The sequence below is a fragment of the Belonocnema kinseyi genome, chromosome 10 (assembly GCF_010883055.1).
Source record: "Belonocnema kinseyi isolate 2016_QV_RU_SX_M_011 chromosome 10, B_treatae_v1, whole genome shotgun sequence".
Lineage (NCBI taxonomy): Eukaryota > Metazoa > Arthropoda > Insecta > Hymenoptera > Cynipidae > Belonocnema > Belonocnema kinseyi.
The window spans coordinates 109,504,493-109,517,995 of NC_046666.1; the positions used below are offsets into that span (position 1 = coordinate 109,504,493).

The 13,503-nt window shown below is 33.8% G+C and overlaps 1 protein-coding gene across 7 annotated transcripts in view; it reads left to right on the forward strand.

Moving 5' to 3' along the window:
- Window positions 1-13,503, forward strand: part of LOC117181487 (protein pangolin, isoforms A/H/I/S) — a 786,230-nt gene that overhangs the window by 557,202 nt on the left and 215,525 nt on the right. For all 7 annotated transcript variants that reach the window (XR_004468130.1, XM_033374197.1, XM_033374196.1 and 4 more), the window contains 2 exons: window positions 1,921-2,011; window positions 4,271-4,366. Coding sequence is in view for 6 of the 7 variants with exons in the window: in XM_033374197.1 (XP_033230088.1) it covers window positions 1,921-2,011; window positions 4,271-4,366 (187 nt within the window). In the remaining variant the exon portion in view is untranslated. The remainder of the gene's footprint in view (window positions 1-1,920; window positions 2,012-4,270; window positions 4,367-13,503) is intronic.

Consider the following 13,503-nt stretch of genomic DNA (forward strand, 5'->3'; position numbering starts at 1 on the left):
ATCGATGTGCGTACTAGTTACTAATGTTACTTGGGATACCATTTCTGTCTTTAAAAAAGTAATAACTTAGTCAAGTTCAAATCTTGGGCACTTAGCGTTTGATCGTTTCGAGAAGCCCGCAATATAACTTATTGGTTTGGCTAAACATATTACTGACTACTTTCTGATGCGTGATACTTATAGTGACATCGCTTTTGTCGCTAAAGTTACTAGGATTGGTTTTATTCGCTGATCTCGAGCGCTTAGCGTTCAACCCTCTTGCGAAAGGTAGAATGTTATTATCGGTATGAGCGCACTAGTTACTAATGTTACTTTGGGTACCATTTCTGCCTTTAAAGAAGTGAGTAATTAGTCAAATGAAAATCTTGAGCGCTTAGCGTTTGATCGTTTTGAGAAGCGCGCTATATGAGTCAACGGTGTAGGCGGAAATATGACAGACCACGATCTGAACCGTGATTTCTATGTTGATATCGCTTTTGTAACAAAGTCTGTTGTAATTCGTTTTATTCACTGATCTTGAGCGCTTAGCGCCGCATAGCGCTAAAACTGTCCATTTTTTGGATTTTTTTTACGGATATTTCATCCGGCACTTATAACCTTAAAAATTACAAAGTTTCAGCTAAATCCACCGAAAGCCATTTTCCCATACATTTAGTGCGGGGTCCTTTAAAGAGTTTTTTTCAAATCGAGAATCTGTAAATAAAATTATTTCAGAATAAAAGTTCGAAAATATAAAAAATTAAAAGCTTTAAAAATTGATGACTTAAAATTCAAAGGAATTGAAATTGCATTAGTGCTTTAAATAAAAATAATTTTTAATTTGATACTACTTTAAAGTATATTAAATGTTTCAAAGTCAAAGCTGCTTAAATTGTAGAATTTTAAATTTGCGAACACTTTTTGATTCGAAAATACTCTCAAAACAAAAAGTAATTTTTTATTTTGAATAGAAAAATTTTGAAAAACACTATCGAAACTGAAGGGGAAATATTCTTTGCATTGGTATTAACAGATCGTAAAAATTGTCATTTTTTGGTGTTGTATTTGTTAGATATAATAATATAGTTAATTATTGAAATCCATTTAACAACTTTTTAAACTTTTAATATTGAAAATTTTGTTATTATGTATTTTAAAATTGATTATGTTTTTAATATTAGGTAATAGAAACTCAAGGACGCGTGGCTTTCTTGTTACTTTTTAATTTGATTGGTACATTAAATTTTGAATTATTTATAAACAAACCAATTTTTAGGGAATTTAAATTGTGAGTATAAAAAATTACAATTGTATTGAATGTTTTATTTAACAATATTAAATATTTCATAATTCTCCATTTTAGTGCGAGGTTTCGAATAGAAATAAGGGTCTCGATCTACCTTTGGAGACCCCTGTGTTAAAGTCTTTAAATTACCAATGACCTAAAAATATACCTATCTTTTTACATTTCCGTTTAATATATTCTGTTGTGAAGAGTGAAGTTAAATCTTCCAAGAAATCGTAACATAGTCGTCTTTGATATCAAATTAATCAGTAATGGACAAACAAGTATAATATGTAATCCGATTTCAACTGTAACTATTAATTAAAGAATGCTAATTAGCATTAGCGCAGCAGAGTGGTGAAAAAACGCTCTGCGAGTTGACCCTCTGCTAGCGAACATCTGTCCTCGGAAAACTCGAGGCGAGAAAGAAGAAGGACGCCAAGAGACGAAGAAAATAAGACGAGAGATACCGAGACAGCGCAGGTATGTCTCTTTCCGCCTCGTCTCGTTCCTCGGGATTTCTCACTCGGCGGCATCACTAATTTTTTGCAGTGTACACTGACTGTTCATAAACTTCACACTTTATATAACATCAAATTTTTAATATCTGCAGTGTGGAATAATAAGTTTTAATGAATTGACTTCATTTATTTCAGGTCTTACTAGAGCTCCAATGTACCCTTTCTCTGCGGGACAGTATCCATATTCTATGCTTAGTCCAGAAATGTCTCAAGTCGCCGCTTCCTGGTAAGTATCTAATTTTTACCGTACATCCCAGGAGGCTAATTATTCCATGTTCACGAAACAATGAAATCATATACAAGTCCTTAAAAATTAGAATATTAATTTTGTTACGCGATGGTTTTGACCAAATAATGTATTAAATAAATTGGTAATAATAAATAATTTAATCAAATTAGAATATAAAGTAATAATAATATAAAGGCAGTCTGATAAGTCCCTGAAAAATTAAACACGGAGACGTTTTTTTTGCCAAAGTCAGTTTTATATTTCAACATACTCTCCTTTTAGGTCGATACAGCGAGTCCAACAATTTTCTAACTTTTTGATACCGTCCGAAAAGTACTGGATCGGAAGGTCTCCAAAATACGCCTTAGTTTCAGCTATGAGCTCCTCATTTGAGTAAAAACGCTTACCGGTGAGCCATCTCTTCAGGTTAGGGAATAAGTAATAGTCGCTGGGGGCCAGGTCTGGTGAATACGGTGGCTGAGGAACCAATTCGAAGCCGATTTTATGTAATTTTGCTTGTGCAACTAAGCATGAATGAACAGGCGCATTTCGTGATGATAAAGCAATTTTTTCTTCTACAAATGCGGTCGTTTGTCGGCGATTTCGATTTTCAATCGGTCCAATAATGATGAATAGTATGCTCCGGTTATGGTTTTACCTTTTTCAAGATAGTCCACGAATATTATGCCATGTGCATCCCAAAATACCCGAAATATGGGTCGGAAAATAGTTTCCGACCCATTGTTGTTGCGTTTTTGGACGCTTCGGAGCACTTTGGCCCGGTGGAACCCACTGTTTTGCCTGTTGCGTTGACTCAGGAGTGTAGTAGTGGATCCAGGTTTCATCCATGTTTATGAATCGGCGCAAAAACTCGGTCGGTTTACGCGAAAATAATGCCAAATTCTGCTGGGAAGTTGTCACACGAATTCGTTTTTGGTCCACTGTGAGCAAACGCGGCACCCATCGCGCGCAGAGCTTCTTCATGCTCAAAACTGAATGCACGATATTGCCTACACGTTCCAATGATAAGCCTACAGCATTAGCTACCTCTCTCAATTTCACTTTGGGATCATTCAACATCATATTATGGATTTTTTCGATATATTCTGGTGTAGTTACCTCTTTTGGGCGCCCAGATCGGTCAGCATCAACTGTGCTTTTACGGCCACAACGAAACTCGGTAAACCACTTATGAATCGTTCCAATCGACGGTGCGGAGTCCGGGTAATACTTATCCAGCTTGGCCTTGGTCTCGGATATCGTTTTCTTGCGAAGATAGTAGTGTTTGATCAAAACTCGAAACTCAGATTTTTCCATATTAAAAAAAACTCGGAGGTTAGTCGCTTCTCAGTGCTGTAACTTGCAAATGCGTGAACATAAATGGTTGAAGTTTTGACAGGCGTCATTTGAAGGATCAAGCTCGACGAAAATGGTTCACATTAGTGAATACTAATGCCACCTCTTAGAATTTTCAGGTGCTTATCAGACTGCCTAGTATCGCAAACTATAATTGTTGTTAAAGTCGAATTTATAGTTTTTTATCCAAATGCATCAAAATTCATTTTAAAAAATCTCGTTAGTACGATTGAATTGATATAAATTTAGTCTAACATGTTATCGAAGAGTTCAGGGAGTTCGAGTGGAGTCTGACCCGACCTTTTTACCTATTTTTATTCGCAAATACAGAGCGGTTAGATATGCGATAGATGTGTTCGTTAACAGTATCAAACCGAAGAATTTCAAAATTGCAAAAACAAAAAACGAAGGTTAATTAATTAACCATTATTGCATTGGATTATAATTCTTCATACCCCCAGTCTGATTAATGTCACTGGTCGACATTTTAAAATTATTTTTCTGTCTTTTAAAGAACGTCGAGTAATTCTGATCATAGTATTTTTCCTGTGGATTAAAAATTGGTTGAGATCAATGTTCTAGGATATTGATGATTATGAAAATTGGGATCAAAAGGTCAAAGCTGCGTTTGGGACACTTTTCGAAAGCTATACATTGAATTAACTTTTGAATATAAAAAATAATTTTGAAATTGTATAAAAATAATAAATCGCAAAGTACGGTTCCATTTTAATGTCCTTTCATTTTTAATATATAATACATTAAAATTGAACGGTTCTTGTTTTCATGTGATACACAGCCTTTCAAAAGATGTAAAAAATATTATTTTTTATGATGTTATGAGTCTAATACGGTGAACAAAATAGTTTTTTCACGTGCTGCATTGTTTTCTGATTTCAGGCACACGCCAAGCATGTACCCAATGTCTCCGACAAGTGCCGGATTTCGAAGTCCTTATCCAACGAGTTTGCCTATTAGTGGTTCCAGCTTAACAAGGTTAGTGATGGCAATAAAAAGCAATTTAAAAAAATTTAATTTGAGACATTATTCTCATTTCGCTTACATCTAGAATTGGATAAAGAAAAAAAATTAAATAATTTTATTATTTTGAAGTTTTTAAGTTATTTTAACAAAATAGACAGCGTATAAAGCTACTAGTTAACCCTTGTGCTGCCACCCGGGTACCCGGGTACCCATCGGCAGACATTTTGTTAAATAACTTTTTTTCTAATAAAGATAGACCGAATGCTTGTCGAGTCGGCATGATTTAACTGATTCTCAATCGAAATTCTCATTGCACATATTTTTAGAAATTTTTTAGCTTGAAATATCTAGCAATTAAAAAAAAAGCATCGTGGAGGTACCCGGGTACCCCGACAGAAAAAGCATGATCTTCATACTGTATATCATAAAAATAAAGTTTGTTATAATAGTATATCAAGTAAATATGGATAATTTTATAAATAATAACAAAATATATACATTTTTAATTGAATTTTCTTGAATTCATGGACGCAATACCGAGCCTTCTCGGAAACAAAAAATTTTCGATGTAGCTGCGCACGTGTTATATCTGTTTCAGTACTAACAAGGTCACTGCCCATTATTAAATTATTATATTCAAGTAGGAATACCTTCCTAGAATATAAATAATTAAATATTCATTGAATACACATAGTTACTTCAAGTTACAATGGGCTTTTAACAACAATTTCATTGGCGGGGTACCCAGGTACCCGCGTGGTAGGCGCTGTGAGTTTTTTTGGATGGCAACAGAAGGGTTAAAATATCTAAATGAACTAATAAATTTATGATATTGAAAAATAATTTATGATAAAATCCGTAAATCAACTTGATAACGCACAATATCCCATTACTGTGTACGGGAAACTGTTGGCCGATTTTCAATTTTTCGAACATCCATTAATTATTTATATTTTTTTACAAAAAGATCGTTTAATTTTTTGTAAACAATGCACTGTACCTTTACATCTGCGTGTTTCGTCATATCCATGCACTGTACTCTAAATTTTACGACCGAACCGTCCAGCGGCGTAGCCAGGATTTTTTCGGGGGGTAGGGGCGTCGATTTTTTTCGGAGGGGGTTTCGGGTGTGCGTACAGGCAAAGAGTAGGGGAAAGGGAATTAAATAATGAAAATACTTAGTTTGAGAGTGGGGGGCTGGACCCCTCTAAGCCCCCTCCCCTGGCTATGCCGCTGCAACCGCCCACATAACGGCATGCAAGTTTTGTAAACTGTATTGTCATTAATTAGCCACTCCTGAAAACGGTTGCCATAGTCGTTTTAGTGCAAAGTTCGCAAAACAGTGCCAAAACAGAAATTGTTTATGGCATTCTTTTTGTAAATTTATTATTTATTATTTTCCCCTTATCAGAAGTAAAAATATATCGAATAAAACTAAAATGGCAATACAGACAAGGTGTGTTCAAAAAGTAAGCCCCTTATCAGAAGTAAAAATATATCGAATAAAACTAAAATGGCAATACATACAAGGTGTGTTCAAAAAGTAAGGTGACTTTTCAATTTTCGCGGTCTACGTACATTCAAGTTTTAATTTTTTTGTTTTGTTGTGTTGGTACACCAGTCACGATCATATGTGCATAGTTTTGACTAGATAGCTCGTGTTGTTTTTCTGGCAGAGGCGTAAAAGGTTAGAAGGGTTTGGTGTGCTCGGCGATTTTCTTCTTTCGAAAAAAATGGAGTAAAGAGTTTGCATTAAATTTTGTGTGAAAAATGGAATCCAGTGTTCTAAAACTCTTGAAATGTTGACAGTTGCATACGGTGAGTTTTCTCTGAGTAAGAAAAATGTGTATAAGTGGTACAAGCTGTTCCAAGAAGGCCGAGAGGATGTCGAAGACGAACCTCGCCCTGGACGTCCCAGCACGTCAACAACAGATGAAAACGTTCAAGCAGTGGAAGAAATGGTGTTGAAAAATCGCCGAATTACCATCAGAGAAGTTGCTGAAGATGTTGGCATATCGTTTGGCTCATGCCATGCCGTTTGCGAGAGGCGATACGCAAAAAACGTCCGGAACTTTGGAAATACAATTCGTGGCTTTTGCATCACGATAATTTTCAACGATTAAGGAGATAAAAACTGCATCGCTGAAAGAACTCAAGGCTATACCACAAAATGATTATCAGAAGTGCTTCGATGATTGGAAAAAGCGTTGGCACAAGTATAATATATCTGAGGGGGCTTACTTTGAAGGGGACAACATAAATATTGAGGAAGAAATGAGTACTTTTTTAGAAAATCATAAACTCACCTTATTTTTTGAACACACCTCGTAGATCGAGCTCAAAGGTTGTTCTATTCATGTACATTTATTTTTGACAAGAATGATGATAATACAACTAGAAATTCTTACCTGAGATACATTCGTAGAAACGAGTTCTGTTCATAAGCTTTTTACCCGCAACTTTTTTTTCACCGTGAACTTAAAAAACACATGGCGACTGAGGTATTTCTTTAAAATATTTGTCAAACTTTTTGATACATTTAATTCCCGATCAAAAATGTAGGTCAAAGAAGAAGTCTGCAAAGATAGAAGTAAATAATTAAGAATTTAATTATATAAAATATAATATAAACATAATTTAAAATTGTGATTTATAATATACTTACAAATTCTGTTCGAAAAATATCATCACTGTTTAGCATAACGTTAAAATCATCAAATTCGTCTTCCGTCTGGAAGGGTACATTAAGCTGGTGCTTTTCAGTGAAAAACTTTTCTTTTGTTGCATCTGTTTTTCCTAAGTGATGTAAAATCAATCTTTGATTTGCTAGGACTTCTTCATGTCGATTGATAGTCCTTTTAGAGCAGATAAAACAAGAGGAAGATCTGAAAATAGCATTTAATTGTAGTTTTAACTAGAGATCTAAATGTATCAAATTTCGAAATAAAATCAATAAAAATTCAACATATTAAAACAATAATTCACAAAAATGGATAATCAATTAATATAAGAATAAAGAATTAGTTACCGTCAATCCGCTTAGTCTCACTCCTCTTACTCTGGGTTTTTTCACGAGAACCTGAATCATTGTCTTCATCATTCTTTGACGTACTAGGCTTTGGTAGTCCGATGTTAATTTTCCGTGCTGTATCAATGAAACTTGCTATTTTATTTGAGAATTCACAGTTTTCGGGTTTGGAAGTGGACGGCGTATTATTCAAGTGTGGCTCATCAGCTCTATTTTTTTATGCTGGTGAAGGTATAGTAGTATTTTCTTGCTTTCGCTTTTTATGCACTTTTTTCTAAACGTGTTACTTTTTTCATAGCCTCTTCGTAAGTATCTAAAAAAATAGAAGAAAATGATTTACACTTATAAAACGTTAACTTTTATATTCTCAAACTTTATTTATAAAAGTTCAAAAATTAAAAGCTAGGCATTCAGCAATTCAAGTCTGTAAACTGTTAAGTTGAAAGTTTTCGTAATGATAATTCTTTAAATGCAAGACATACAAGGTTTACGTCAAAACAAAATAGTCACAAGAAAATATAATGTCCAATTGAAGTATCATAATCATTAGGGTTATCCAAAAATACATTGCAAACCTTTTTTTTCTTTCGAATTTTTTGCGCCGACCCTTTCTTAATTTCCAAACTTACAAAAACGTATGTTTTCTCATAGTAGAAGTTTAAAACTTAATAATTTCAAAGGACAGGAATTTGAAATGAAAAAGGTTTAAAATTGAAATTGTTCTAAATTCGGTTTGACTACTTTGACCAAAGTTTGCTATTATAGGCAGTAGAAAGCAGAAAACGCGGTTTAAAATTAATGAATTTCACTTTAACTTTATACGCTTTCAAATTCATAATGATATAGTCGTATCTTACCAATATTTGGAGCACCCTATTCATGATACATTAACCAATATTTTTGAAATTATTTAATTTCAAATACAAAGTGATCAAAATATTAATAGATCAAAAATAAATAATTTTTAATGAAAGGAATTGAAAATTGAAATGATTAAAAATTGAAAATATTCAAATTTAAGTTTTACTATTTTGACCAAAGTTTGCAATTATAGACAGTAGAAAATGTGGGTTGAAATTATTCAATTTAACTTCAATTTTGTGCGTTTGAAATTCGTAATGATTTATACTAATATTTCTTCTTCGAAACTTCTACAAATATTATCTATTGTATTGTAATTAATCATGCAAAGTGTACTTACATTATAAGTATATCATACCGGCTTCACCCTTTACTTCTATAGGGTTCGTTGGCCAGTCTTCTGGTGCATTGGCTTTGCATTTCAACAAAGACTCGAGAAGAGCGTTATTTTCTGCATCATATGGAGGACCTATAAATTTGGTTACTAAGCACCGTTTTTTAGGACAAAAATTGACCCATTGCGTTCTGGTACAATCTACATACGGTTTTCTCTTTTCCGCCTCTGTCTCAGGAACAAACTTGACCAAAAAATACTCTTTTAAAGTGGCCATGTTTTACGCCCTAAAAATAATAAAAACATCTGTTTAAGATTTAAGGATATTTGAGCTGCCGGATCAAAGAAGGGCACATAAAGGTATTTCGCTGGCAGTGAGAAACCTCTTGGAAGCTTACCTAAACATTTTCGAATTTTTATTTTTAAAGACTATATCTAGATGCAGAATGTACTTGCGCATCTTTTCCCTATATGAAAAAAATTGTAGCTTTCTTAATTATCTAATTAAAAACAAAAAACTAGATTTTTTGTACAAATTAATTTTTATTCGTTTTTCACTTCAACTCCTGCTCAGTCAGCCAGTTTTAAGGATTTTTGAATAAAATTTTCAAGTAACGTAGTTTGAAATAGCCTTCGGTTGATACAGCAAAAGTAATTAAAAAATTCTAGCGTTTCGTTTATCGAGCGAATTTTGACAAACCAAAAAACTTTCAACGAAAAAGTTGTTGACAACAGTACAAAGAAGTTTTCTGGCAAATTTTAGCCCAATCGAATTGATATTAAAGAAATTACTAACGTCTTAAGTTGACAGCAGCTGGTCGACTCACGCGCGAGCTGTAGCGAGAGTCTCAGATCCGATTTATAATACAGTTCACAGGCGCCAAGAATAAAAACTAATCAAGTAATCAGGTAGTATCAAAGTATTATGCATAAATAAATAATAATACACAATGTGAACTAATTGATTCATTTAGTATTATGCCAAGAAATATTAACGCTCTATTAGAACATAAATGAAAAACAAACGTACTTTCTAGATCTTTGACTATTTTAAATTGCACAAATTTTAAGCATTGAAAAATTCTCGAAATTAAGAGTCCCTTGAATCTCGTCGGATGTTTATGTTTTCCTTTGTACAGTTTGTCTCAAAAATAGAACAATCCAATTGTACATAATATTAAATGAATATATTATTTTACATTATGTACTATTACTTATTTATACATAATACTTTGATATTATCTGATTACTTTATTAGTTTTTATTTTTAGCACCGGTGAACTGTTATTATAAATTGAATCTGTTACTCTCACTATAGATAGCGCGCAAGTCACCTAGCTGCAATCGTATTGAAACGTTAATAATTTCTTGAACATCAAATGGATTGAGCTAAAATTTTCCACCAAACTTTTTTATACTGTTGTTAACAACTTTCTCGCTGGAATTTTTTTTTTTGCTCAAAATTCGTTCGATAAACAAAACGTTGGAAGTTAGAGAATTCCGATAAGCGCGACGCACTTAGAAAAAATGTACAAACATTTAAAAAAATAAATGTTTGAATAACTTTCACTCTATTAATCGAAGGACATTTCAAACTACATTCCCTGCAAATTTTATTAAGAAATTCTCAAAACTGTCTGACTCAGCATAAGTTGAAGTTAAAAACAAATCAAAATTAATTGTCACCAAAAAACTAGTTTTTTGGCTATAATCAGAAAACTAAAAAAAGCTACAAGTTTTTGCCTAAAGGAAAAGAGATGTGCAATGAAATTCTACATCTTGATATAGTCTTAAAAAATTAAAAAATGATTCTGAAAGCCTCCAGAGGTCTTCTTACTCTCAGCGAAATAACTTTTTAATCCCTTCTTCGACCCGTCAGCTCATTTTATGAAAATATAGGTTTTAATTTGAAACAAAAGAAGGTTTAACAATATGTAAAAACGCCTAGAGGAATTCTAAAATAGGATACTGGGAACAGTAAAAAAAATATTCAAGATGGCCGAAGGTCTTGGCTCAGATGCAAACTTTTGATGGTCGCTCAAGTTTGGGGACCAAACCGCTTTAAAAAATACTAAAGTGTATGCGGAGCGTCAGCTATGTTATTGTGTTTGAAATACGGGAAGTGGCTTAATTTGTGAGAGTGTTATTCATGTTCTTTCCTTTCTAGGAAAATTAGTAAGCACTAAAACGTAATAGCCAACTGAAAAGAGAGGTTAGGTATTTCCCGTGACGAAAATCATTTCGTGACTTTTGGCGGCCCATATGCCAAGCTCTGTATTTCAAGTAGTTTACTAAAGATGGCAAGCCAAGCAAATACAGACAAGGGAACAGCTGATCATTCTACAAAAATAATTAAAAGGAAACCGGGAAGACCTAGCAAAAAAGATAAACTCATAGAGACAGAGAGCAAAAATTCGAAAAGCATAGAAGACTATCTGATGCAGGGCACGCAAGTGAGAAATAAAACAGAATCACGAATACGGGACACAGTTTATATAGGGAAAGTCAAGCCGGATTCAGGAAAGGCAAGGCGTAAAGCAAGGTTGCCGATTAAGCCATACTCTATACAATATTTTTACAGAAGACTTAGAAGAAAGCTGGAAAAAAAATAACTTAGGAGGAACAGTAATAGAACAAACAAAAATATTTGGAATCAAATTTGCTGATGTACTAGCCGCGGTAGCAGATGCTGCCGAGGGTCTCAATGAAATGCTGAAAGAATTAGTAAAATACGTGAATGAAAACAAGTTAGAAATAAATATTAATAAAACTAAAGTAATGATATTTAGGAAGGGGGGTAGGAAAAAGGTCCTATTTTGGAGAATTGAAGGAGAAGAACTTGAAATAGTGGAATGCTATAAATATCTAGGGTTATGGTTCTCGACAGGAGGAACGTATACTAAGCACATCCAAAAAATGGTAGGAAAAGCGCGAATAGCCACAAATGCTGCATGGGGGGTTATGAAAAGGGCAAATATAAGTAAACTAGGGAAAAGGTTATATTTGATGGATACATTGGTAAAAGCAGGCAGTTTATATGGAGCAGAAATTTGGGGATGGAAAAGAAGAGAAGAAATCGAGAAGCTACAGGGAGGGTTTATAAAAATGGCAATGGGACTAGATAGAAGCACCCCAGGCTATATCTGGAGTTTCGAATCTGGAATGCACAGTTTAGAAATGGAAACAAGGAACAGAGCAGGAAACTATTTACTAGAAATCATGGACATGGAGAAAAATAGATGGCCAAAAATTTGCTTAAAAGAGGAACTACGGGGGATTTCGAACAAGAATCCTTCCAAATGGGGAGCAAAACTTAATAAAGCGTTTAGACAGGCTGGAGATGGGGAATCAATAAATTGGATTTGGAAAGGGATAAGAAAGGAGGAGGCGAAAAATAAGCTAGCAGGAGCAAAAAATATGAGAATAGATCAGGAAATACAGTCGGACTGGGGAAAGTTAGGTAGCTCAAGTTACTGTAAGGAATACAAAAATTCGAAAAAGAATATAAGAAGAGAAGAATATTGGGATAGGTCAAATTTCAGCTTCTCACTTAAAGAGCAATGGACAAGGATCCGATGCGGAAACGTTGGGAAAGCGGTTAACAAGGGATATGTTGATACTAGTTGCAGACTGTGCGGGGAAAGTGAAGAAAATCTTGTCCACATTCTAAGATGTCCCGGGTTGAAGGGACAGTCAAACTCAAATTTATCCAGAGATATTAAGGATTGGATTGAGGCTAGAACAGGAATAGCTCTAGAGAAACATATAGACGAATGCTTAGTGGGATTGCCGAGCCCCATTATCTGCGAATGGACAAAGTTTTTTGAAAAGAAGGTGAGAGAGAAGGAAGAATTAAATTTAAGTAAAAATGTAAATCGAACGACGTAAAAGCAATTTAGATTTAAGCTTAATATGTAATTGAGGGTTCATCAAATATTGTAAAAGCACACAATGGAGAAATAAATCTATCTATCTATTTTTCACTTGTCAGGGGTTCGATCAAAATATTAGGTTATGCCGCTATTATATCAGTGACGAAAAATGGCAGCCATTTTGTTTAGTCTCACATATAAAACCTAAAAGCAGAGCAAAATGATCCGAAAAGATAAATAACCATGATCTCGAGAGCTCAATGATTGGGTTAAATGACCCATCTTAATTTCACATAATGTGAATGAGTAATGCTCAGTAAAAAAAATAAGTAAGTAATGTGAACGAGTAATGAGTAAAGTAATGCGAATGAGTTTTTATTCTACAGTTCCTTTACCTAACCTCAAAAAGTCATTATGTCATAGTAAAGCAAGTGGATATATGGGAATACTAAGAAGATATGTTATTTAAATTTATAATTATGACTGAGCTGACGCTCAGTCACTTCTTCTTCTCTGGTTGTAGCTTCTTAAGCTCAATGAGACAGATTCCACATACAACATTAATGTAGTCAATCCTTCAAAGTTCACAAAACCATTTATAATCTTAAGAAATCACTGTGAAAAATGTAAAACTTACTTAATAAACACAAAAACCGTCCACTTCCAACGTTCTGATGCGAATGCGACGCTCGATCACGCTCAATAAAGGAGTAGTAAAGATGGCGCTAAACACTCCCTCTTCATATACAGCTGGGTGTTGGCTCGAAAATTTAAATTTGAAAATATAATTAAACCAACAATTTTACCAGCTATTTTTTAAATAATTATTTATGTATTTTATTTTTGAATAGTGAGATGTGATATATCTCAACGAAAAAGAATATTTTAAAAAAGAATGCTTATAACTAATTAGTAATTATACAGTCTGTCAAGTTAAAGCGTGGGTAACTTTTTTGGTAAAATATTTTATTTAAACGCACGTTTCTACATGGAATTACATTTGTCAAGGTGTCGAGCAAAATGCTTTTCTGTTAGTATTTTGTCCAATCACCGC